General features: G+C 41.5%; 1 protein-coding gene across 2 annotated transcripts in view; it reads left to right on the top strand.

Moving 5' to 3' along the window:
- bcl11aa (BCL11 transcription factor A a) overlaps window positions 1-12,898 on the top strand; it is a 52,753-nt gene extending 39,855 nt beyond the window's left edge. For both annotated transcript variants that reach the window (XM_069658281.1, XM_069658282.1), the window contains exon 3: window positions 7,075-12,898. In XM_069658281.1, coding sequence (XP_069514382.1) covers window positions 7,075-9,323 — 2,249 coding nt within the window. In that variant the 3' untranslated portion in view covers window positions 9,324-12,898. The remainder of the gene's footprint in view (window positions 1-7,074) is intronic.
- The last annotated feature ends 11,481 nt before the right edge of the window (window positions 12,899-24,379 follow it).

Consider the following 24,379-nt stretch of genomic DNA (forward strand, 5'->3'; position numbering starts at 1 on the left):
TGAGATCGTAAGATTATTGTATGACTATAACAGTCTGTGAACGCTTGGTAATTTCCATAGTTTTAAAGGAATTTGACAATCATTTGTATGGATGGATTTCTTACTGTGTATGACCCGGTATGTAAAGAAAAAAAAACATGGCATTTGCCCTTTTATTGTTGACTATTCTCCACTGAAATAAATACTGCTTGCTCTTGTCAAATTTGGTATATACTGTCAAAGTGATGTAACAACATTTTAAGTGTCATTTAATTTGGGAGCTCGGGAGTTCAAAGAAGCAGTGCGGGCTCTGTTCCCACATAACAGAGTTAAAGTGAAAATTGATTCATTTTATACAACTAGCTAACAATTAGCAAACAAAATATTGTAAATTCCCTTCCTTTCCCTCTCTACAGAGAGGTCAGAGGTCAGGCTGATAACCAGGAAATGTGCAACAAAGTCTGCCAGTGTTCTGTCTTTTCTTTTTTCTTTTTGCTGGAGCACACCCTGCAGGGACAGTTTCTTGAACCTTTAACATTTGAAACGTGATTTTTTTAATCATTAAATAAATGTGACAACAAATTAACTTATGCCTTTAGACATTGTATCGCATGTGCAGTTTGATAGAAGACTAAAGATTCCCCTTTCAGGTGAATCAGGAGGTGATCAGGGCCGAGCGGTGATGCCCAGATGTAAATATAAGCGGCAGATCCTGAAAGCCTGAGGCTCAGATAGAAATCCCAAATTGTATTAAGGGACATTGTCCCTCACTCCCAGTATGCGTACCTAATCCTGTTTCAGCGATGTTCCATTACCTCAATTACTATCATCTCACCCAGAGGTGGACCGGCCAAGGACACCACCGGAGAGCCAGCGATGGGTGGAGAGAGAGGGGGGAGGGAAAAGAGGGAGGGCTGTGAAAGGAGTGAGTTCTTCCTACAAAGAAAGTAGGATGGAAGAGGAGAGACTGGAAATAGGTGGACAGAGGGGAAGGATAGAGAGATGGAAGGAAATAATAAAGAGAAATCATGGGCAATAAAGGAGAACAAATTGAGGATGTAGAAATTGATCAGATTCCTGTAAAGCCAGTAAGATAGTAGTAAGTCTGTCCGAGCTGAAAGCCAAGACCTGGCACCCATTTTTGTTTCCCAGCTGGTCGAAGAGGGACGTTGTCGTGGCAGTCCAGCTAATTCACAGGACAGAATGACTGGCTGAAGAGTAGACGGTTATGCAGGCTGATGTTCTGAGATTCATTATAGTGAATTTTTAATATGTAAATGTCACGTTTCTGGCCTTATGTGCTACATGTACCTTTAGGTGTTCCATATAGTACCACTAACAGGCCCCAGAACCCCAGGACAGACAAGGACACACATATTTTGGTGTCTCCGTATATGGTGTGTTCTGTCTACACATATAAGCAGAGGTTCGTGACATGTGCATGTGCATCTGATGAAATGTATGTCATGTGTACCCTTGCAGAGGTTGACCTTATTTTTTCACTACCAACTGGCACCTTTATGTGTACCACAAAGGCCTTTTTCATCAGGACAGGGGACAATTATTTCAGCTTTTAGCACACATACCGAGCACACTATTGTACATCACGGTCACTGTAAATGCTTTGGATACTTCACAAAGGAACAAGTAAGCCTTCTGAAGCTCTTCAGAAAAGACCTTGCCACAATTTGGACACAGAAAACACAATGCTTCTCAAGTGCACCTCGAAAAAAGTCAAAAAGTAACTTTTATGTTCCATGTCGTGAACTTTTACTGTACTTGTTCCTTGTATAGAACAACATTGGTGAGCACAAGTTTCAGGTGCAAAAGATCTGAATAAAGTTCAGAGTGTATGGTTAAGGCATGATGACAGAAGGTTTGCATTCAGCCATTGATGTATTTTAGAAAGTGTTTGATGTTTCCGGTGCATTTTGTCCGTCACAAATCCCCTTTTCTGGACGTACAGTGTGTCTCGTCTGTGTGGCGCACTGGCTTTATCTCAGCTCCTTTGACAGCCATTGGATCAGAGTGCTACACTTTCTTTTGAGAGGGATGGATAGAGCCAGGGGAAGTTGCTGCACACACACTCTGAGGCACACACACACACGCACACACACACACACGCAGAGACATGCGCATCCACACACAAAGGAGTCGTGAAACATGAGCCAAGCTGCCTCACTGCCTCCCTCTCCCATCTAGCGCCACATAAGTGTCCAGGCAATGCCCTTGGCTTAATAGGGCTTAATGCCTGTGCTTGTCACTGTAGCATGGCTGGTATTGAGTGTTAGGACATTTCGGAAACTGTGTGTGCGTGTGTGTGTGTGTGTGTGTGTGTGTGTGTTCTCGGGAGTCTCACTAGTGGCTGTATGGCTTTGACATTTACCCCAGGTAAAGAACCGGATGCTATTATTTACCCCAATCCTTCCTCTTCCTCCTTTAACATTCCTGCTGAATCCATGCCTTCAAAGTTGCAGCCTGTATTTGTCACCTCAATCTAAACTTAAATAAGAGGGATTACTTCTCCCATCTCATCTCTCTCTTTCCCTCTCTCTGACTCTATCTATCTTCATCTCTCCCGTTCTCCATTCTGCTTTCTCACTTCATTTTTCTACCTCCCAGTGGTGGAGAGTTTGCCTAATGAAGTGGCTGATGGGAGTATATTACAGAGAGACAGAGTGGAGCGGTCGCCTACTCTAAAATCCATTAACCTTACAGTTTCAATCAGCGTGCAGACAAGTCTGAGCTACGAGTCAAAGAGGAGCGTATTAGCTTAAGAGTTACACTAGGGTGCCTTGCACTTGTTTTGCTCAATATTTTCCCACATCTTTGTCTGAAAACACAATTCTGTTTTTACTCCTCATGATCAGTGTGCAGGCGACAGTTATACGCGAGCTAACAAGTAACATTTTCATCATTTATCTTGAATGTGGGCTGTAGGAGAAAAATCTGGGCTCAGCTCAATGCGCCATCAGTCAATCATTATTTAGACTTTCCAACCCTGCGTTTCAATTTGCATGCTCTTTCTTTTTTACTATGTTATATACTATACGTGTCTTAACAAAGTAAATACTTGCAGTGCGCATAGCATTGGGAGAATCTGTTTTATTTGCCAAGTATGTGGGCACATACAAGGAATCTGACTCTGGTTTTACGACTACTCTTGCTTCTACAAAAATGTAATATAGTTGAAGAATGGTTGCATTGGACATATAAAACCCTGTTTGCCAAGCTTCCTGCTTGATGTTATGCATCCTCAGCTGTCCAGAAGAATGCCAAAAAAACATGCTGGCTTGCATACTGCAAAATATGACTGGATGTAGAAGGACATTCTGGTGCTTTAAAGTCGAGATGAAATTAAAAATGTCATTTTAATCCTTTTAGATCACATCCCCGGTAATATTGTGCATCTATTTGATAATATAAGCCAAAAAAAAATACAGAAAATCCATTTCTTCGTATTCTTATATCAAAATCCGATCATCTTTTCTTCCGGTAAAACTAAATTTCACGCGTGCTTACGTAAGTTAGCACCAAACAATTTCAACCAATCAATCTGCAATATTTAGCCGCAGAGCACCAAGAACGCTCGGTCAGTTAGCTAGCTACTGCGCTGTGGAGAACGTCTGTCTACGCCCACTTCTCAACGATCAAATCAAATCCCTCTAATGATATGTCCCGCCTGCACGTCCTGTTTCACTCGGAAATACGTCACGATACGGAAGCTAGATACTCTCGAAATGCCGTTTCAACTCTTTCAACTCTTTAACATACTGCATTTAATGTTCATGTAATGGGTTGTACTAAATAATGTTAAAGTGTGAGTGATATAAGCCATCTTCACACTGCTGTTTGTCAAATGTTTGCCGAAATTGTTTGGATCCAAGAAATGCAGAAATCATACTACTTTTTTTCTTTGAATCATGAGAAAGGCAGATCAAATATCTGGTAAAAGAAGAGAGTGATTGCCCCCATGCTGGTGGTTCCCATATAAATGTACTGTATACTTAAAGTATAACTCATCTCCTTACCCATCCAAATTGAAAAAAGAGCAGTGTTGTCAGTGTCCAGGACTAGAGAGGTTCAACCTGAGCAAAAACAACAACAAAAAACCAGATGAATAAATGAGTAAAGCCTCACTGGTCCTGATAATGCAAATGATATTCACAGGTTAGATCCTGTGCAGGTGGCCACAATTAGTGGTAATTTGTGCCGATTTTAATGATCCATAATTTAGCTGCCTGTCCAAACTGTTGGTCATGTGGGATAAGTGTGTGTGTACAGACAGAGAGTCAGGGAGAGAGGGAGGGACGGTCAAACAGAAGGAGGAGGAAGGAGTGTTTGCTTTATATGTACGATGTGAGTTAAGTCCTGCAGTGTGCAGAAAATTACATCTCTTTTAAATACACACACGCTCACAGGCACGTACACGAATGTTCCCTTTGCAGATACAGTATGTGTTGAATCCATTTTTTCACTTCAACCTCTTTGACTCTCTCTTACTGGCTATTAGGGGTAAATTACTGTGTGCCGATGTATAAAAGCTTCCGTGTAAACCATGACATCCTTTTAGTATCACTGTTAATTTGTCGTATTCGTTCCGCCGGTAATTAGCAGGTGATACATCCAAATGTGTGTGTATTTTTACAGCCCACTCTACCTGTTTACATGTTAATGGAATGTTTTGCAATTTATTGTTCACAACACATTACCACAAAATAGCTTTTCACCCAAAAAAAATCATCCCATCGAGATAATTAGCAGCATTATTATAACCCCTTGAATGACTCCTGTTTATTTATTTGGATTTTGCAGTAACATTACGGCATGTTTCAATTTATTATGCAAGCCAACTTTTGATGTTTGACCTCAGCTATATTTGATATTTTTGAACATAGATTTTTTAGCATCCATTAATATATTAAGGAATATATTTATTGAGTATTAAGGCTATCTGTCAGTATTAAAGCTCTGCTATATACCTGCTCTAAGGTTTATTATTTATCTAACAATATGCCCTTTGTGACAGCTTTGTTACTATTACTAGATTTTAATTTTATGGGATGCAAGGCAGGAAATGCTGTGACAAAAGTTCTCTTTAGTCACCCTAAAAATCGCTCATGCGTCTGTAAAAATACAGTAGCTATTTATAGCAGAAACCATCAACATAACTCTCTTTTCAGTAATTAGATCTGTTTGAAGAGAGGAACAGAGACACTTTTTAAATAAGGTAACACTGTGAATTTCAAAGATTGAGGGTCTTTGTTTTTGAAAACATAAAATATTCAGTCCTTTTAAGAAAGACAAAACAAGGGAAAAAAATACAGTTCTCAGGGGTTCAACCAGTTAATCTCTTTGCGGAGAGAACCAACAATTAAAATTTAAGGCTGGAATTTGTTAAACAAAAACAGAGAAAAGGTCTCTCTTAAGGGGGAAAAAAACATTACTCACAGTATTTAGCCTGAACCACGTCAACAAATACAGTCACCACCAGTCAGTAGTCAGTCAGCAATCAGTCAACTGGTGGCCCTTACAGCCAGCTCTCTGCACACACTGCTTCAGTGTGTACAAGTACAAGTGTGTACTACATTTCCAGACTGTCTTTCCTTCAAAGCAGCATTAAAGCACCCATAAATCTTTTTTTCTCAGCACATATCTTAATCCCCTTTGTAGCTCTTTGCATATGTATCGTCGCAAGGTTGTTGTCAGGCCTTCACTTTGCATTTTGTCTGTTTGATTGTGATGGTTAAAAGTGTCGGCTAAACGCCTGGGATGCGGCATAGACGTCTAAACTTCTTGTTTAATTGTGTGTATATCCATTGGTGCCTTCGTGCATGAAGTGTATCTCTGCTTGTTCACTTCGTCAAATGCACCCACATGTGTGCTTAATAGTGGAAGGCTCTGAATGGCACCGACGGGGGTTGTGTGTCATCTAATCTTGTAAACGAGCTGATGGCCGTCCGTTTGGTTCCCTAATGAGATTACACATGCACTGCGGGTCCCACCACAGGTCATCATCACTGAGGCCATTCAAAGGCAATTATTGTTTTAAATGTTCCTCTTGTTGCCGTCCCAAAGCGACTCGGCATGCTTCAGTGAAGGCAGAAGAAGCTTTGAGGCAGACTGAACCGGTTGTTTTTCCTCTTCAGTTGGAGCCTAAATGTTTTTACCCTCCTACTGTTTTACTTTCCTTAGGCGGCTGGGGAGTTCTGTTCTGTCTGCATGAATGGGGAGTGGGTATGCATTTGTCTATGTTGTGATTGTAATTCGCAGAAGTATAAGTAGTACATAAAGAATACGACTCTGGGGTACAGTGTGCATGAATAAACTTACACACATTTGATTTTTACTCTTTTGTTGCCAGAATACAAATCATTTCTTAAAGGGATATAATTATTCATCTGTCTTCACCTTTTCTCTGCCACAATAATTTTTTATATACATTTATGCTGTTGCTTCATAAATGAGGACTCAGTAATTGAAATGTCTGAAGGATTCTTCTCTGTTGCCTCTCCCACCTGTGTATGGATGTGTATTTGTCAGCAGGCCTCTGTTTTGGTAGATCAGTGGAAAGTGGTAGTCCGGCAGGATAGCCCTATTTCTTTGTTCTCCTGCTGACAATGGAGGACTCATAGTCAGTCTAAGGGGAGAAATTATGTCCCAGAGCAGTCTGAGAGAAGAACAAATGCATACACACACACACACACTCACTACTTCTCACATGCTACTCATGTGGGGCATGACCTCAATAAGAGCTACTGTTGTATTTGCAAAGCTTAAACACCATGTGCCAACCAAGCTATAAAAGCTGTAACAGTTAGGCCTGAGGTTCAAATATAAGATGGGTTCAGGCAAGTTTGAAGAGTTGTCCTTAATGGATTCCATTCTTTATAGAGCAGTGTTTATCATCAACTGTGTGAATGTTGCCAGAAGAGCGTTTCGGCATTCACATATTCTACAATGAAAACTAAGTTGTCTATGCAACTTATCAGTCTAATCTTGATTTGTACATTTGTACAGTGTGGATGGCATTAGAGGTGTTTAATATTTTTTTTCAGTTTAACTAACTTTATTCTCTCTTCTCTGTCACAACAGGTAAGGAGGAGCCAACCACCTATACCTGCACTACATGTAAGCAGTCGTACGGCAGCGCCTGGTTCTTGCTGCAGCATGCTCAGAACACCCATGGCTTCCGTATCTACCTAGAGAGTGAACACGGCAGCCCTCTCACTCCACGCATGGGTGGGCCTTCCTCCTTGGGAGGGGGTGCAGACTGCCCCTCGCAGCCTCCCCTTCACGGCCTCCATCTGCCTCCTGATGCAAGCCCCTTCAACCTCCTTCGCATCCCAGGCTCTGGCTCAGGTGGAAGGGACAGCGTTGGAGTAGGGGGTGGAGTTGGTCCCATTGGCAGTATTGGTGGGGGCCATCATCAGCGTTTCCCTCCCACGCCACCCCTCTTCAGCCCCCCTCCAAGGAACCACCTGGACCCCCACCACCTGAGCCCAGAGGAGCTGGCGCTGGCAGCCCACCACCCGAGTGCCTTTGACAGGGTGCTGCGCCTCAATCCTCCTCTGCCCCTGGACCCCCCTCCAACAATGGACTTCTCACGGCGGCTACGGGAGCTGGCGGGCAACACCTCAGGGTCCACTCCTCCACTATCCCCCAGCCGGCCCAGCCCCATGCAGCGCTTGCTCCAGCCATTCCAGACAGGAGGAGGAAGTGGAAGTGCAGGAGGTGCAGGGGGCAGCAAACCTCCATATCTTGCCACCCCACCCCCTCTTCCAGGCTCCATGCAGTCACCTGTGGGTTCTCAAACCACTCCTACTACCCCTCTCCCCTCAGCAGGGGCAACACCCTCCTCCACCACCCCCCTGAAATCAAAGTGTTGCGAGTTTTGTGGCAAGGCCTTCAAGTTTCAGAGTAATCTTATCGTTCATCGACGCAGCCACACAGGAGAGAAGCCGTACAAATGTCACCTATGTGACCATGCTTGTACACAGGCTAGTAAACTAAAACGCCACATGAAGACACACATGCACAAATCCTCCTCACCAAACACTGGCAAGTCAGAAGACGGGCTCTCAACAGCCTCCTCTCCAGAGCCTGGCACCAGCGAGCACTTGGGCAGTGCAAGCAATGCCCTGAAGTCAGTGGTGGCCAAGCTGAAGAGTGAAAATAACCGAAGGCTACGTGAAAATGGGGAAGAGGAGGAGGAGGAAGAAGAGGAAGAAGAAGAGGAAGAGGAAGAAGAAGAAGAGGAGGAGGAGGAGGAAGAGGAGGTAGAGGAGGAAGAAGAGCAGAATGGAGAGAGGGCAGCCAGAAGAAACAACAACAGCTATCACTTTGGTTTGAACCTTGAAGCAACACGTCAACATGAAAACAATGGTGGTATAGGAAGCCGACTTGGAGGAGTAGCTGATGAAGGGTCCATCCCTCGATCACTGCCTGAGGTGATGCAGGGGATGGGTCTCGCTGCAAGCATGCAGCACTTCAGCGAAGCCCTTCATGCACACAAACGGAATGCCATGGCCCAGGAGAACCACTTACACCACCACCTCAACCGCGACCATCACCACAATCGTGACATGTGTGATGGGGATTCAGTGTTGGAAACAGATCGTGGGGAGGAGGGCTCTGTCTCCACAGTCAACGGGCGCGGAGCATCACCTAATGAATCTGCCTCTGTTGGCCTCTCTAAGAAACTGCTTTTGGGTAGCCCCAGTCCACTCAGCCCATTTTCCAAACGCATTAAGCTGGAAAAGGAGTTTGACCTGCCCACTCCCACAATCCCTAACACAGAGAACGTCTACTCCCAGTGGCTGGCTGGCTATGCCGCCTCCCGACAACTCAAGGACCCTTTTCTGAACTTTGGGGATTCCAGACAATCGCCCTTTGCCTCTTCCTCGGAGCATTCTTCAGAGAATGGCAGTCTGCGTTTCTCAACCCCTCCCGGGGAACTGGACGGCGGGATGTCAGGCCGCAGTGGCACAGGCAGTGGGGGCAGCACACCACACCTCGGGGGTCCTGGGCGGCCCAGCTCTAAGGAAGGCCGCAGGAGTGATACTTGTGAGTACTGCGGCAAGGTGTTCAAGAACTGCAGTAACCTGACAGTGCACCGGCGCAGCCACACAGGGGAGAGACCATACAAGTGTGACCTTTGCAATTATGCTTGTGCCCAGAGCTCCAAACTTACTCGCCACATGAAGACCCACGGTCAGGTGGGCAAAGACGTGTACAAGTGTGAAATTTGTCAGATGCCCTTCAGTGTCTACAGTACCTTGGAGAAACACATGAAAAAATGGCACAGTGACCGTCCTTTGAGTACCGAAATAAAGTCAGAGTAGAAGGCCGAACAATGGGACCTTTTTCCCCACAGCTATGTCCGCCATTAGTCCCCTGTTTATTCCCAGCCCCTTGTAGATTTGCCCCAACCCCAACACTCCACTTTCACCAGTCTGGTGGAAGCTTAAGACCATGTGCTCTGCACCAGCACACCCCGTTTCCATTACCCATTGAATGCATGATCTGTATCGGGGCAATACTCTTGCATTGACGCAAAACTTCGAGCCTTTCTCTTGTGCAATAATTTACATGTTGTGTACTATTTTCTTTTATGAGTTTTCCTTTTCCATTTTTAAGAATTAGTCAGCATGCATAGTATGTTTTTGCTAATCAAAAAAAGAAAACTTGTCCCTGGTTGGTTAGTTGTTGAGTAAATGTGTTGCTGTTTTTCTCTCGTTCTGTTTTTTTCTTTTTATTCTTCAAAAAGAGAAAAGACAAGAAAGATACATCCATGCTGCATACATTCTGTAACACATATCATGTACAGTTTTGTTTTGTAACATGGAAAGTGAACAGTCTTTGATTTGACCCTCTTCTTACAACCCTGAAAATGCACTTATTCTGATCTTTCTAAAAGATGCCATGTTCACACAGGGTTAAAGAAAATCATGCATTGGCTTAAAGACTAAACTGAAAGTAACAAAAGCCTTCAAATTTCTTTCTAAAAGACAAGGGTGTGCTGAGAATTTCAATTTGTACTATCATTTGGTAGAATAAAAAAAGAGTGCCTTTGATATCTCAAGACTGCATTGGCCATAATCTTATCTGGTATAAGTTTGGGGTCACATTTGATAAAGCTAGAAGGTTTAAGCCACCCAGGAAAGGTCCTTGCATCAAGCACCTGACTGCTCAAATGGACTGTGACAACTCATGATGAAAGGTCAGAGAGTTCTTGTTAATCATCATTTAGCTACCTATTACATGTTCAATAGGCTATCTTTAATATGTGGATTTCATGGCAAGCATGGTACAAGCAGTATTGTGTATATCTGAATTATTTGTAGTTTTGTTTCTGGTAAGGAGGTACTTTTGAGATAAAGGTAATCTGTAATGTACAATCCTGAACTTGAGGGATACAGCGCATGGCTGAGAAGTGTCATGTATCTGCATTAGCACAAACCTACAACGCTGCTTCAATATGTCAGTGTGTGGAACAATGCATAAAGTAATATATGAGCTTCAAGTGAGGCTATCTTTATTTGAGAGCATTGAAATAACTACAAGCTAGACAGACAGAAAGCTACACAGAACTGGAAGCTAAGTACGTGTTACTGGGATCAGAGGCAATCTCTTTCACTTTACATTTCTAGTATCAAAACAGGGTCATTAACTATGAATTGCAGAAAAAAAGAAAGAAAGAATTGCAAAAAAATATCTGTACTCCAGGGCTCTTGAAAAGAGTGATAATTTTAATCAGTATGCATAGGCTAATGCAGGGCACATTTTTTTTTGTTTGCTGTTTCCTTTTTTAACCCTAAAGGTTTTTTTTTTCCCCTCGTTGAGTTTCATTCAAGCTGATCATAGTAAAGCACTTGTCACTCTGCCTGAGAGTAAGTACCGGCATCTCTTTTGCATATTCCTCACACTGATGCAATGTTGGTACATGTGTTGAGTCTAAAAGCTATATTGTCATTTATAGGACATGAAGTGCACTGTTTCAATTTTCCCAGTTTACAAGTTTACGCTGAAGGGGAAAACGTTGTTGAAATGCTGTCAGAGGACGAGGGTCCCATTGTTAAAAGCAGTAAAAGATGAGACACATAATCTGTTGCCAGCAACTCCAGCCTCATGAACCTTGACCTTTGTACCCCTGCCGTTTCACCTTTGACCATTTGTCAATTTGTTACCCCTAAACCCCCCAGTGCTTAGCCTGGGCTGAAATTCACCCTGTCCGCAAGGTCTGTAAATTAGAAGGTTTATGAGAGTTACATAAGTAACAGTGCTCCTACAGGATGCGGCTCCCATTGGCCACAGCAGCACCGAGCATTCATATTTTTTCAGCAGCTGTTGTAACTTTGTTGTCATCTACACCTGAGTAATCTATAGACCTTGCAGGCTAGACAACAGACCGCCTACTTGTTGCTCACACTTCAACAATCTGTTTTTGTATAAATCTTCCTTTAATTCTAGATATGAAAATAAACATTTTTGCAAATAACACTCCACTATCTTTAAGGGGAAACTGTATTTAAGTTTTGTTGTCGTTTCTCTTTTTCTCAGCGTCTTGGTGGTGTTCAAGACTCCGATCACAGTATATATGAAATGATAAAAAAGAGAAAAACAAACAAAAAAAAAAAATCTGTGATGGTTTTGTATTTTATTTTGCCTTGGCTCTTCACAACTCTTCAGGTTGAAATACAATTTGCATTGGGGAAAGGATTAAGATTATATATGAATATATAATAAAGAACTTAAAATATAGGAAAATGCACACTCATGTCGATTCCTATGCTTAAACACATTTATGGTCTACTTTTTCTGTATTTCTAGAATTGTATTTGAATTCAATGTTCACTTAGAGTAGGCACTATAGTATTTATATTGAGGCTCGTATTTTTAACTGTTGCTTGTTCTCTCTAAAGGTATTTACCATACCTTTTTTTGGTAGTGGAAAAAAAAATCCCAAGCTGCCACGGTATATTTTTTTAATTTGGCAGGATAATATAGTGCGAATTATTTGTATGTTTAAAGAAATAAAAGGAAAAACCCAATAAAAAAGCAGCTAAAGTATGTGGCATTGGGAGGCGTCTCGGGCCATCAGATGGCTGCCGCTCTGTTTCCTGTCCACAGAGGTGGTTGTACATATCTTCTTTGGTTTTTGGTTCGGACCTCCTACCCCCCTGCTGCCATTCTTGTATGCAGTAATGCAAGCTGACGTCGGCCTGTTCTGTTGTGTGCTTCTGTCTCTCTCACCCCTCCCACCTGACTACATTCCAACATCAAGAAGAGAGGAAAAAAAAGAAAAAAAAAAAACTTCATATGCAGTACATGGATTACGGAAAAAGCGTCAAAATAAATACATTTAAAAAGAAATTAAATGTTTTGCAGTTTTTTTTCATTGCCAAATACTAAATGGTGCTTTATATTTGGATTGGGTATACTTTCATATGCAAAGCATATTTAAAAATGACCCGGGGGATGTGGAGAAGCCTGCTTAAGTTGAGACTTTTTTGTAAATGGCAATGCGGAATATTTTGTTATCAGCCTTTTCTATTCCTATTCTGAGAGCTGTTTGTTGTAACTTGAACTTGAACTTTATCTTTTACTATGGGAGTTACTATTTATTATTACCAATATGCTCTGTTCAAAACAGAGACATGGAATGGATTTTTTTTTTCATTTTATTTTATTTTTTATTTTTGGTTATGATATAATTTTAAGTTTGGTTTTCTTTTGTAATGGTGGCCGATGGTCATTGGACAAACCTAGCTCTTTAATTTCTGTTGTACTTGTTTGGGGTCTCTGTTCAGTTGTATTGGGAAAACCACTGTCTGTGTTTTCTGGCAGATGTCTGCATAATCCTGTTCACACACCCATTCTGTCCCTTTATCGAAAAACAATTAATAAAAAAATGAAAGTATAACAGCACTTGTCGCTTATCTCCACTGTGTGTGTCAACTTATCTCAAGTGTGTGCATGAGTCTTTGTGTGCGTGTGTGTGTGTGTGTGTGTGTGTGTCTATGTGTGATGACCCCCAAGATAGCACATTAATATATTTGACCATTTAAAGCAGCTTCTTACTCTCATAATTTCCTTACATGTTTCATATGTTAATGTTTGAATAAATCACTTCAAATGGAAGATTTTTCACATGTTAACATGTATGGACATGTACTTCCCCCACACCCCTTCCAAGTGTGTGTGTGTGTGTATTAGATGTCAGTGGTGACCTGCGCTGGGCGTTTTCTTAACGTGCTTTCTCTAATGAGGTTGCTTGAACCTGATGAACTTAACTCCCCCTACCTCGCCCTAGCCTTTGGCCCTGTACTAGATGTACATTATGACTTGTTGTGTGTGTATGTCATTGTGCTGCCGTGGGGGGACAGGTGGGTATTTAAGTACATTAAAACTTCCAAAACTTGTAAAACACCTGTATGTCTATAGTGTTGCCCTACCGGTTGGTCGCAACCGGCTGGTTTTCATGCATGCCTATGTCTCTGTGTGTGTGTGTGTGTGTGCGTGTGTGTGCGTGAGTGTGTGTTTGTGCATCATCACTATATTCACCGACTTTGCACGCTATCTCCGAGCACATATGTGTACTAAGCATGTCACTCCTCAAAGTACAGTACACTATCTGTTGCTGATAATAGCTGTTCACTGTGTGCCTTTCTTTTCCCCTCTTTCACACACATGTGCACACACACGCACACACACACACACACACACACACACACACACACACACACACACACACACACACACACACACACACACACATATATGAACATGTATATGGTCCTCCTCTCACAGAATGTACTTAAGTAAATATCATTATGTCCCTCTGTTTGCTCCGTAGTCACAAAGCTTCATAAAGCTGTCAGGATCAATCAGCACCATGTCCTCCAACCACCGCACCCTTCTGCTCATCTCTCTCTCTCACACACACACACACACACACACACACACACACACACACACACACACACACACACACACACACACATACTCAAGTCTCCTCAGAAATAATACATCTGTAAAGTAAAGGACCAAAATATAAGACTCAATAATCTATATGTAAGTAAGTGTGAGGATGCAACTCCTGAAAGAGCTTAAAAGGTACAACAGGTATCATTTAAATTAAGATTAAAGAATATGCAAAAACAAAAAAATGTATCATAAAAGATTCTGTTTCTGCATCTCCATGCTAAGTTTATAAAACCCCTTACTCTAATATTTTTATTGACACTGAAGGTGAAGAGAGCTAACATCTTTCCAAAGCTTCCAGCTGCAGCAGTTTAAAATTGATAACATAAATGTTAAACAAAAAGTTTCAAATGACAAAGGCTGAACGAAAGGTTAAGGAGGGTCTCTCGGACACACTACCAGTCACAGGCCTGATGGCCTGTTTGGGAATCCACTCATGCAGGGACTTATCTAGCAATCAAAACACAAGCTGCTATTCTTTTAGGATCAACACTGCATGCATTCCAAAATAGAGCGAACATAGACAGCATATATCTGCAAAATCTCATGCATGTGCACGAAAAACAGCAAAATCCCCAACTTAAAGTTGACCTATCCGCTCACACTGCACATACAATTACTCTCTCTGTCAAATGTTAGAATCCTCAGCCTGAGATTTGCTGTACTTTTAGTGGTATTTCTGTCCTCACTTCACAGAAAATATCTATAATAGAAGAACAAACTTGCAAACGTAACAAATAAGTTCCTCTATTATGAAGATGCATTGTGTACTCTTTTCATGGGGCATTTTTACTTAATGACACAGTACAGAGTAATTAGACGGGAGAGGCGCAGGTTACTAGACTTTGAGGGGGGAGGAACACTCCATTTTGCTACTGCCGACGTGCCCTTGACTGAGGCAGTGAACACCAACCGCTGCAGCAAAAGTGAGAAGGTTGAAACCAAATGTCAGGACTTGCAGACTTGCAGACTTTGCAGGTGCGTTATAGGGAAGTCTTGACATACTGAGGGTTGTCCAAACCCACAACCCACCCCACTCACATCACAACTAACACACAATTCATTGCATTACGGACATGACATAGTTTTTCTTATTGCTGACTATAATACAAAATGAACTTATAATGAATACGTTAAACAACTGCTTGAGTAAAATTGTAATCTACTGTTGTCTATCAGAGTCTTATATCACCAACATATTGCCCGTCACAGACTTATGATGAACACGTCCAGGACGTACCACTGAAGCTCAGTCTACAAGTCCAGGATTACAAGGATTCAGACGAAGACTTCTGTTGTCCCAGGCAGCTCCTACTTGTGACTGTGTAACACTGTTTGATGAAACAGTGCACACAACTCAAATTTTATGGCAAGGATTAAGGCTACAAAAGATGATAAAGAACATGTAATAACTTAATGCCCCGAGAGCCACTGGCTTTGGGGAGATTCATTACTGCTAAAGGTTCAGGGGTGTTGGACATTGGTGGACCATAAGGCTTTATTTCCCCCTTCCTCAGGATCCACAAGTGGTGGCAGTTTCCTTTTACTCCCTGTTAAACAATGCAACTAGCCACCAGCAGCACCTCCCGGGCAAGTAAAACAAATCAGCACCATATTTTTTTTCACTTCCTCTCTCTCTCTCCGGCTCTTCTCTCTCTCTCTCTTTCTGTGATAAATTAATTGTGTTATAAACCCACGAAGCATTCAGGCCTTTTCTGCTTTACTGGGGCTCTCCTGTGCTGGTTTATGTGAAAAGCATAATGCATTTGTCACCGTTATAAAATCTATACAACCATGACCTGCAGTCCCCCATAAACTCCCATGGATTTGTCTTTGGCCTGCAGGGTTTAACAATAAAAGATCCTCCAAAGAGAAAGCATGTTTTCACACCGCTTTTGTCACTGTATGGCCTTGGCGCAACACTGTTCCAATGGAATCTAGATAAAGGAAAGGAATGCATGTGTGTGCAAGTGTGTGTGTGTTTTGTCTGTCATTCTTCCTCGAAGTGTACTTTGGTATCTGTAAGCATACCATGCTATGCCACAGAAGTGCATTTTGTCTTGACCAGTCTCTGTCTGCCATAGTGAGGAGTAGCTACTTCTATATGTATTGAGAGGTTTTATATACACTGACCAGTGCGGTCTATAGGAACCGACTGCAAAGTAAATGCCTCTTACTGTAATGGGCAATCATTGAACATTACTTAGCACATAGTACAATGGCCACAAGGCCAGTCCAGCATGTAAAATAATTCCAATCAGAGCCCGTAAAGTAATAATGCATAGACATTGACCACCTTTGACCACAACACACTTAATGCCCCAGTGTAGGAGTAACAATGCAAAGCAATGAGTTAAGAATTAAATAAAACTCTGTGTCTGTACAGGAACTAGAAGCCTCCAGGTTGATACATTTATTTTCTGACCTGGAAACAGTTTATGGTGCTGAGGCCACTGGGTAAACTTCAAAAAGTTATCTGCTCTAAACCAATGAAAAAAGCGTCATTCAAAAAGTGTAAGATACAAAAAGAGACAAAAATCATCTCCAAAGATCCTGAACTTGGTCAGAGTTTCTTTAGGGATACTTTGTGTTTACGTTGGTGTTATTCTTTGTGTTCATTTGTGTTGGATACCTGACTTCAATGAGCACGCGGACAAGACGAGGCATATAATAAACATGAATGAAGTTTAGCCTGATTATCAAAACTATCAATAAACTTTATTTTAAGATAAAATTTAACTCCCTGTTCATTGTAGGTAAAGTTTAGAAATAGTGTTAAAGAGCCAATCTACCTGAAAAGTGACATATGTGTGATTCATTGGCAAAAACAGCTCCAAGCACAATGACCTCAATCCTCAGTGTTAGGTTGCTGTGATTTTGGTTGAACATGGCCTAACTGGATCAGATCATCTGCTCTTTATGGCAACATCTGAATTGGTAATTTTGTTATCATACCAATGAAGCATACCAAAATCTATGGACACAAGTATCCCTGAACACGGCTGAAGTACCCAGAGCTCTTTTGAATGCAACCCTCTGTAACCCTGAATGTTCTAAATGGATTAGCCTATTATTTGATATTAAACAGTTTTATGAAGTAGATGTTCTCACCTCAATAAATGCACATAAAAAGTCTTGCAGTGAAATCAATTGTTACATGAAAAGAAGCAGTAATATCTCAGCATCTTTTCTGACTGATGTTGTCAGTATTGGAATATGGCACTTTTCAGTCATACTGTGTGGATTTAATATTCTCCTACATGTTGCACATGGTGTTTCATTCTGTTTTTTTTTTGTATTGTATTTTTGTTATATGACATAACTAAGGAAGAGCATCTTATTCGGTCGCATGTTTCCAGGGCTATTTGATTAATCTGAATAAGACAAAAGCTAATGCAAGCAACAATATGATTTAAACATGGTGAGATGGTGCATGTTACAGTTGGAAGTTGTGAAAGAATTGTCAGAAGGTAACAGGTCAGAGTTCATGTGTTTATTGCTCCATGTTTTATCTGACCTTACTGATGTTATGTCATGGTGTGGCCTCTCAGACTGTTTAGACTGTACTGAAAGAACACACTGCTCTGTGTAAAGCAGTTATTTAATCTGGTGTTGAGCCTTAAAAACCCTGTTTCTTGCAGGGCCTTAACTGTTGTCCTGCCAGTGTAAAAGTGAGTAGTCTCTTTGGTGAGATATTTTAGTATTTAATCTCTGCAGTTAAAAATCACTACACCTAAATTACATACATTACAGACATTACAGGCGTTACGTCCCTCTGAAAAACAAGAATAATGTTTTCAAATTAAAGTACCGTAAAATGTGGTGTATAGGACGCACTTTAAATACACTTTTTTCATCTAAAAAGTGGGCTGTGTCCTGTGACCAATATAAAATGCAGAGAGAGGTTTGTTATTGTGTTACAGTATTTTAGCCAGACGATGGTGCGATCTGGTTGTTTAGTGGTGATGTCACATCTCTGCATTGAACTGTTTCCGGGTCCAAGCTGCTACACCGTCTCTTGTTAACAATATGCCGCAGTGCTGTATTCCTCACTGTTTTAAGCTACAAAAACTAACTTGATTGTTGCTAACTCTTCGTCACAGACATGCACCGTCATGATCACTATTGCAGCCGCCACCCTCACAACAATCAACGTTACCATAGGCTGCCAGCTACTGCTACATCGCTGGTAGCTGGCAGGATTGCAAACTCGACATAGAGAAAACAGATGGGAGGCTGTAATTTGTGTGTGTTTTGAAAATAAATTGAAATAGTGTTGAAATAACTTATAAAACTGTTCTTATGACTAAATAGATATAGAAAACCTTTTTCTGTCTGGGATACCCCTAAAACAGGCTGCATCTTATATTCTGTGCGACTTATATTCCGGATTTCATGGTAAGTAAAATGATCCGCCCAAAGAGCAGACAACATTCCCACGCCAACACGTTTTTTTTTGCAAAAACTAGCATATGTCTTGAAACTCGTGCAGCCAAACTAAAAAGAAGTACATTTGTCTGATACAACGGAATATTTATTTATTTTCTCAGCATTTAGGGAAATGTGCTTAGAGGGGACATATTTTAGCTATGCAATACATTCTGTATTATACTAATGTGTTTTTGAATCACCTTGGTAAAGTTTGTTTCATTTTAAAAATTGTATCCATATTTTTATTTCATTATTTTTCGGAGCCTCTCCTTCCTCCTGAAACAAACAAGCCGTTTTGCCATTTAAAGGTTAGACCTTAGCCACGATTGGCTGACAGTATTTGGAGACTGCGTAGCCCCTCCCCCATGTGTACAATCCCACGTGGGGGGGGCGGCCGCACTGCACTGTCACTCCAAAGTTGTTTAAAACATGGCTGCTCTAGGATCAGTTATTTGGCCTTATATGCACGAAGCCGAATCGCCAGGAGGTATGAGAATGGTAAGTTGAAATCTTGACAACGACTTGACTACAAGCTCGTTCAAGAAGGCAGCCTGAGGTGAATGACGATGAATGGTTGATTCCAGTGAAAGTAAGGTTCTATGTAGAAACCTGCAGCTGTTCTGAACGGCCCATTTCAAAGCCTACCATTTTAAAAACGTCATTCTGGAAAAACACGTAATTGTCGCTTTTTTACTGTGAACAATAAACACCCAAAAATGTACACTTGTGTAGTTTTGTCACTGTGTATTAAAAAAAAGGTACTCAGAACCAGTAACAAGTTAATGTATCTTATTAAGATGAAAAGATTTACAAATAGTGAAATGCTGTCACCTAAAAACTGCCTGGCAAAAGAAAAAAAAAGAGAGCGTGTAACTTTGATTTAAACATGTCTGAATGATTTCACTTTTTGCAGTGCTACAATGATAAAACTGTCAAATCCCCAGTGCTTTAAAATCAGTACTAAGAGTAGATGTTATCCAACCCCCACCCCACACAACCCCAAACAAGCTCACACAAACTCACACACAAAGCTAAGCTGAGGCATGAGAGGTCAAAGTCTATTGATAGACCATCAGTGCTGGAATGCAAGGTGTAGAAAATGCAAACCAAACAGGGCAGTGCAGGTGGGCTGATTTGTGCCCATGTGTCCATTTTTTGTCTGCCTTTCCTACTTCATTCATGATGTGACATTTGTTTGAGGATTTTGTAACTGAGACTGTCTTGGGTTGAGGAAGTCCGGGAAGGTGGGGGTTGAGGAGGAGGCTGTTTGGCCCTGTGCAGGGTCATAAGGTCAGGGAGTAGGCTTAGAGGGAGAAAACAAAGCCCCCTCCCTCCCCTTTCTTCCCCTTTCATTCCTTCACTCTTTCACTCCACCGCGAACTCAGTCTGAAGTTCAAATTCATTGTCAAAGTGAATGAATGAAAGACTGAATGAATGGGGATGGGGTGGGGGAGGGTCAGTAAGGGAGCAGAGCAACATGTGTCAAATGTGCATGCTCCGTGTATGTGTGCACAGGGTTTTCAGTAGATAGCTAATTTCAACGTGTTAAATCTTTGCACATGTAATATTAACTTAACACTTTTTTTTGAACTGAAGCTGATGTGCTTCACGGTGCTGTTAGGGTTTTGCAAGTGGTTTTAAAGCCCATTCAGTTTCATGATATAAATGGTTCAATGTAATCTTCAGAAAAACATCTGAACATGAAATTAATTTGAGAATAAACATTAACATTATTAACAAGTTAACACATTACCTGATTACAGCTGTCCCCTTCGTGATGTAACACCTGAAATCAAACGGATATTCTTTTCTGATCTCCTGCTCCATTACACTTATCAGACAACTTCAATGTGCTTATAAACAGTTTATGATGTCTTAACGGTTGGCACTTCAAGGACTGTGCTATCTATTGGTCATTCTGTCCTGTTTCATTGCCGATATAACAAAGAGGGCATTAAACCAAGTACAGCCTGATAATCTGGTCCTTTTAAACTGTGATGAAATGATGAAAAAAAGAAAATCAATCCTAGACTGTAGATGATGAAGGTCTGTGTTATATCATCCTCCCTGACTGCGTTCTAACCCCCTGACCTCACAGCGCCGACCAGCGACGGCAGACGGCTGTTAGTGCTGTGCCGTGCCTGGATCCTCCAGGGTCATGAAGGGCCTCTCTCTGATCTCTGACCCCAGAAAGAGGCCTCTCGGCCTGGCCAGGCCAACGGAAAATCCCTGGGGCCTGAGCTGGATAAAAGGATGTCCAGGAAAGACATGGATTATCAGTGTGCATGTGTGAGGGTATGTGTGTGTGTGTGTGCGTGTGTATGTGTGTGTGTGTGTGTGTTGCGACATGCCCTGGAGACCAAGTTCAGGACACACACTCTCCAGCACACACATATGCACAGGGGTTATCAAGGTTAATTGCAGCTACACAGATGAGGGGGTTGGGTCACCTTTGTCGGAAAAGTGTGTGTGTGTGTGTGTGTGTGTGTGTGTGTGTGTGTGTGAGAGAGAGCGGAGAGAAAGAGAGTAAAGGACCTCTGCATAAACTCAAGATGAATTAATGTGTGTGTGTGTGTGTGTGTGTGTGGGAAAGACAGAGATAGAGACACACATGTGGATAAGGGTACATTGTGTGTTAGGTTGTTATGTCTGGAAGTAATATGTCTATGTTTCTGTGACCCTTTTGGAAGTCTCCCAGCCAACAGTTACAACACACACACTATGGTCACACACACATACACACACACTTCCATCCTCTCTTTTAATCTCTTCCACTCCTTTTCCTCCTGCGTTCTCATATGTGTGTGCAAGTGTGAAAGGTCAAAGGTCAACCTGCGGGTTTGAGGCTCGGGTTTCACATGACTGAACACCTTTGTGGCTCGCCGCAGGGGGAAGACTAAACGTGTGTGAGCACAGGGTGAAGAGGGGGTGTGTGTTGTGTGTTGTGTCTAGTTCGCCCAGGTCGAGGTTTTGATGTCTGCTGAATGCCGTGTGATCGTTTAGAAACGTGTGAATGATGCGTCACACACAACAGATTTGGATGGTTTTTTTTCCCACGACAGCTTCAGGGGGAGTCGGTTAGAAAAAAACTGGAGTGAAACTGGCCTCACCCTACCTTCAGGAAAGAATTTAATTAGTCCGGCTTTTCAAGTGTCCCATGTTTATCCAAATGTTGTTTCAAAGGGTTGATGATTGAATTGATAAGTTATTTGTCCCTTATTTGACCTTGACCTGATGGTCAAATTTAGAGAAAATTGACTGTATGACCATATTAAGATCATTTAGAGCAGAAATTAATTCATTCTTTCTTCCATTATTTTTTTAAAGCTATTACTGTAAGCTAGTTGATCCTCCCTTAGGGCAAGATCATTTTGACAGTTTTACAGACTATTAATGGCACAAAAAGAAAACAGAAATTGACTGAATGAAGTGCTAATCTCAAAAATCTCAGTTTTGTTCTCTTTGGTGGCACCTATGGCGATAAACGGAAATTGCGGGAGCACACTTCCCAGATATCCAAACAATGTTGCATGTGTCACGTCCACGGTTGGCTCCGGTTGTAACTCTTGATTTTCCTGGCTGACGGTCGCTTTCCTTTTTAGACTGTTTGCCGTCAAAATTGTTTCTTCTTCTTTGGATTTTCACTTATTTTTTAAGTTGTATCTGTAATCATCAATCTTTTCTTTGTTTTCTGTTTACATGCAATACTTGCAGAGACCGGAAAGGCTGCTGCTTAGCTCCACCTTCCCTCTCTGGCGGACCAACCACTGCTGGCTGATGGAAAACGCATCACTAACTGGTCACCACTTGTGATTTTTCCGCGAAAGTCGCTGCAGACACCCAGTCTGTGATACTCCAAATGCAAAGGCTTTCATCAGTGGGCCATAGGCTCAGTCAATATTGTGTTATCTCATTCGGCGATAGAGACTTAACAGACATTTATTTAAATGAAAATCTTTGAGATTATCACTTTAACAAAATAACATAATACGATAAAGACCACATAGATGGTGTGTCAATCTTGTTTTTACCCTCACAGCCCTGCTCACAACTTACACCTCCATAGCTTACTGTATGGCAACATAGGTTACATGTAGATTTTGCTTCACTTGAAAGGGGCACAGGTATAACAGGTGGTAAAACAGTCCTCCACATAGTGAACAGGTTTTAAAACAGATTGTACAGACAGATACCAAGGCTCAAATGTTAACACATATCACCTTAACCCAGTCAGGTCCTGTTCAGTATCTGCTCCAGCAGCTATGAGCTGGTAGTTTGGGGAGTAAAGTTGTTGTATTTTCTCTTTAAATAGTTCAAGCAGCTAAGAAATGAGGTAAAACTGGTCTGTGAAACTCTAAATCCACTGACCCAAATGGCTGGTTGACTAAAGTTAGCTGCACGTCTTGGCTGGAGAGCTGTTAAAAGAGTGCATTCTTATTTTCTTTTCTCCCCTAAAGCGGTGAGAGGATTTGTCTTCTCAACAAGCTCTATTTTTGACTTACAGGTGGAGGGTGAACCTGATGAGGTGGCTCTTTCTCTTTCTGGGTCACGGCGAAGAGAAACCAAAAAAAAGAGGGAGAGATAGAGAGATGCACACTGTAAAAAAGGTCAATCTCATTAAGTCACTTAGAGTTGGACATGCATGCTAACACATAAAGCTTTGAAACAGACAACAGGCACAACCAGCTGTGGGAGTTTGGTGGGATTAATTGCTTGCATGGTTATTTGTACATCTGAGTGCGATATTTTAATCAAATGATTCTTTCTTAAGGTTGTGGTCATTGTTGCTGCCCGAGCAGCACCTACAGGTTGACCATGGCACCTCCAAGTAGAGCTCATGTCTGGCAGGTGAAAACAACGTGTGTCTGTAGCTCTTCTTAGGCCGACCGTGGAATTAGCAATGACAAGGCCTGTGTCAGAAATTGCACCACTTACTAACAGAGCACTATATTTACCCTCTGCTATTTTAATTAAATGTCCCTACATGACATTTTCTGCTAACAATCCCACAATGCAATGTGTCACATTTTACGGATAGAGCCATGCGACACTACATCTGTCATTAATGACACAAAGTGATGCTGATTCATAAGTGTCCAAAATCTCAATTTAGTGCTCATTATACGAATGTCTGTTATATAAGGAGCGATGTACACGAGAGTGAGCGAGTGATTTCAGACTCAGCCTGCAGCAGAGAGGGAGTTGAAAATAAATTAGGGAGAAAACAAAAGGCAAAGATAAGTTTAACTTCCCACTATGACATTTTATATTTGAGTTTGACCGGACTAAAACAGACAATTACCTATTGTAAAAGTTTTATGAAACACACTTAAGAGTTTTACATAAATTCTTCTGGAACAACGACAGAGCAAGAGTCTGCAGTGGTGTGACAAAATGTTCACTCGGCCAGCTCGTCGAATATGGCAGCTTGGTCAAATGTGATGATCTAGGTGACACTCTAATGTCTAGATTCAACATCCTGTTAGACTTTCAAAATAAAGTGGTCAAGTTACAGATAATGAATTAGAAAGGTCAGGTTAGACTTTTGAAATGAAGCAAGCTGAGAAACATTTAATGCATTTTAGACATTTATCAATAATGTACGGTTAGTGTTGTTAAAGTTTTAGTTATGTTTAGGCATAAAAACTACTTGGTTAGGCAGGGGAAAGAGAACATGGTGTCAGCAGTTATCAAGTCTTCCCATGTCTGTTTGCCATTTCATTTGTCTTTATCTGTGAAACCTGACGTATGTCTTCCGTTGTCGTATGTCTCCTGTTTGCTGGTAAATTACATTGGTTTGACTTTATTCCTTTGGATTTTCTTTTACCTGGACTCTGAAAGTAAACCTTTGTTTTGCCTTTTGCCTTATTTGTTAGAATAAATATCACCAATCTGCCCTGGGTCCTCTCCCTTTTTGTTTGAACTTCAAACCATAACACATGGTTTTGGTTTAAATTAGGTCTAATATACTGTACATAGGCTA

The sequence above is a fragment of the Semicossyphus pulcher genome, unplaced genomic scaffold, assembly GCF_022749685.1.
Source record: "Semicossyphus pulcher isolate SPU_LCO1_2020_fin unplaced genomic scaffold, fSemPul1.0.p SCAF_12, whole genome shotgun sequence".
Lineage (NCBI taxonomy): Eukaryota > Metazoa > Chordata > Actinopteri > Labriformes > Labridae > Semicossyphus > Semicossyphus pulcher.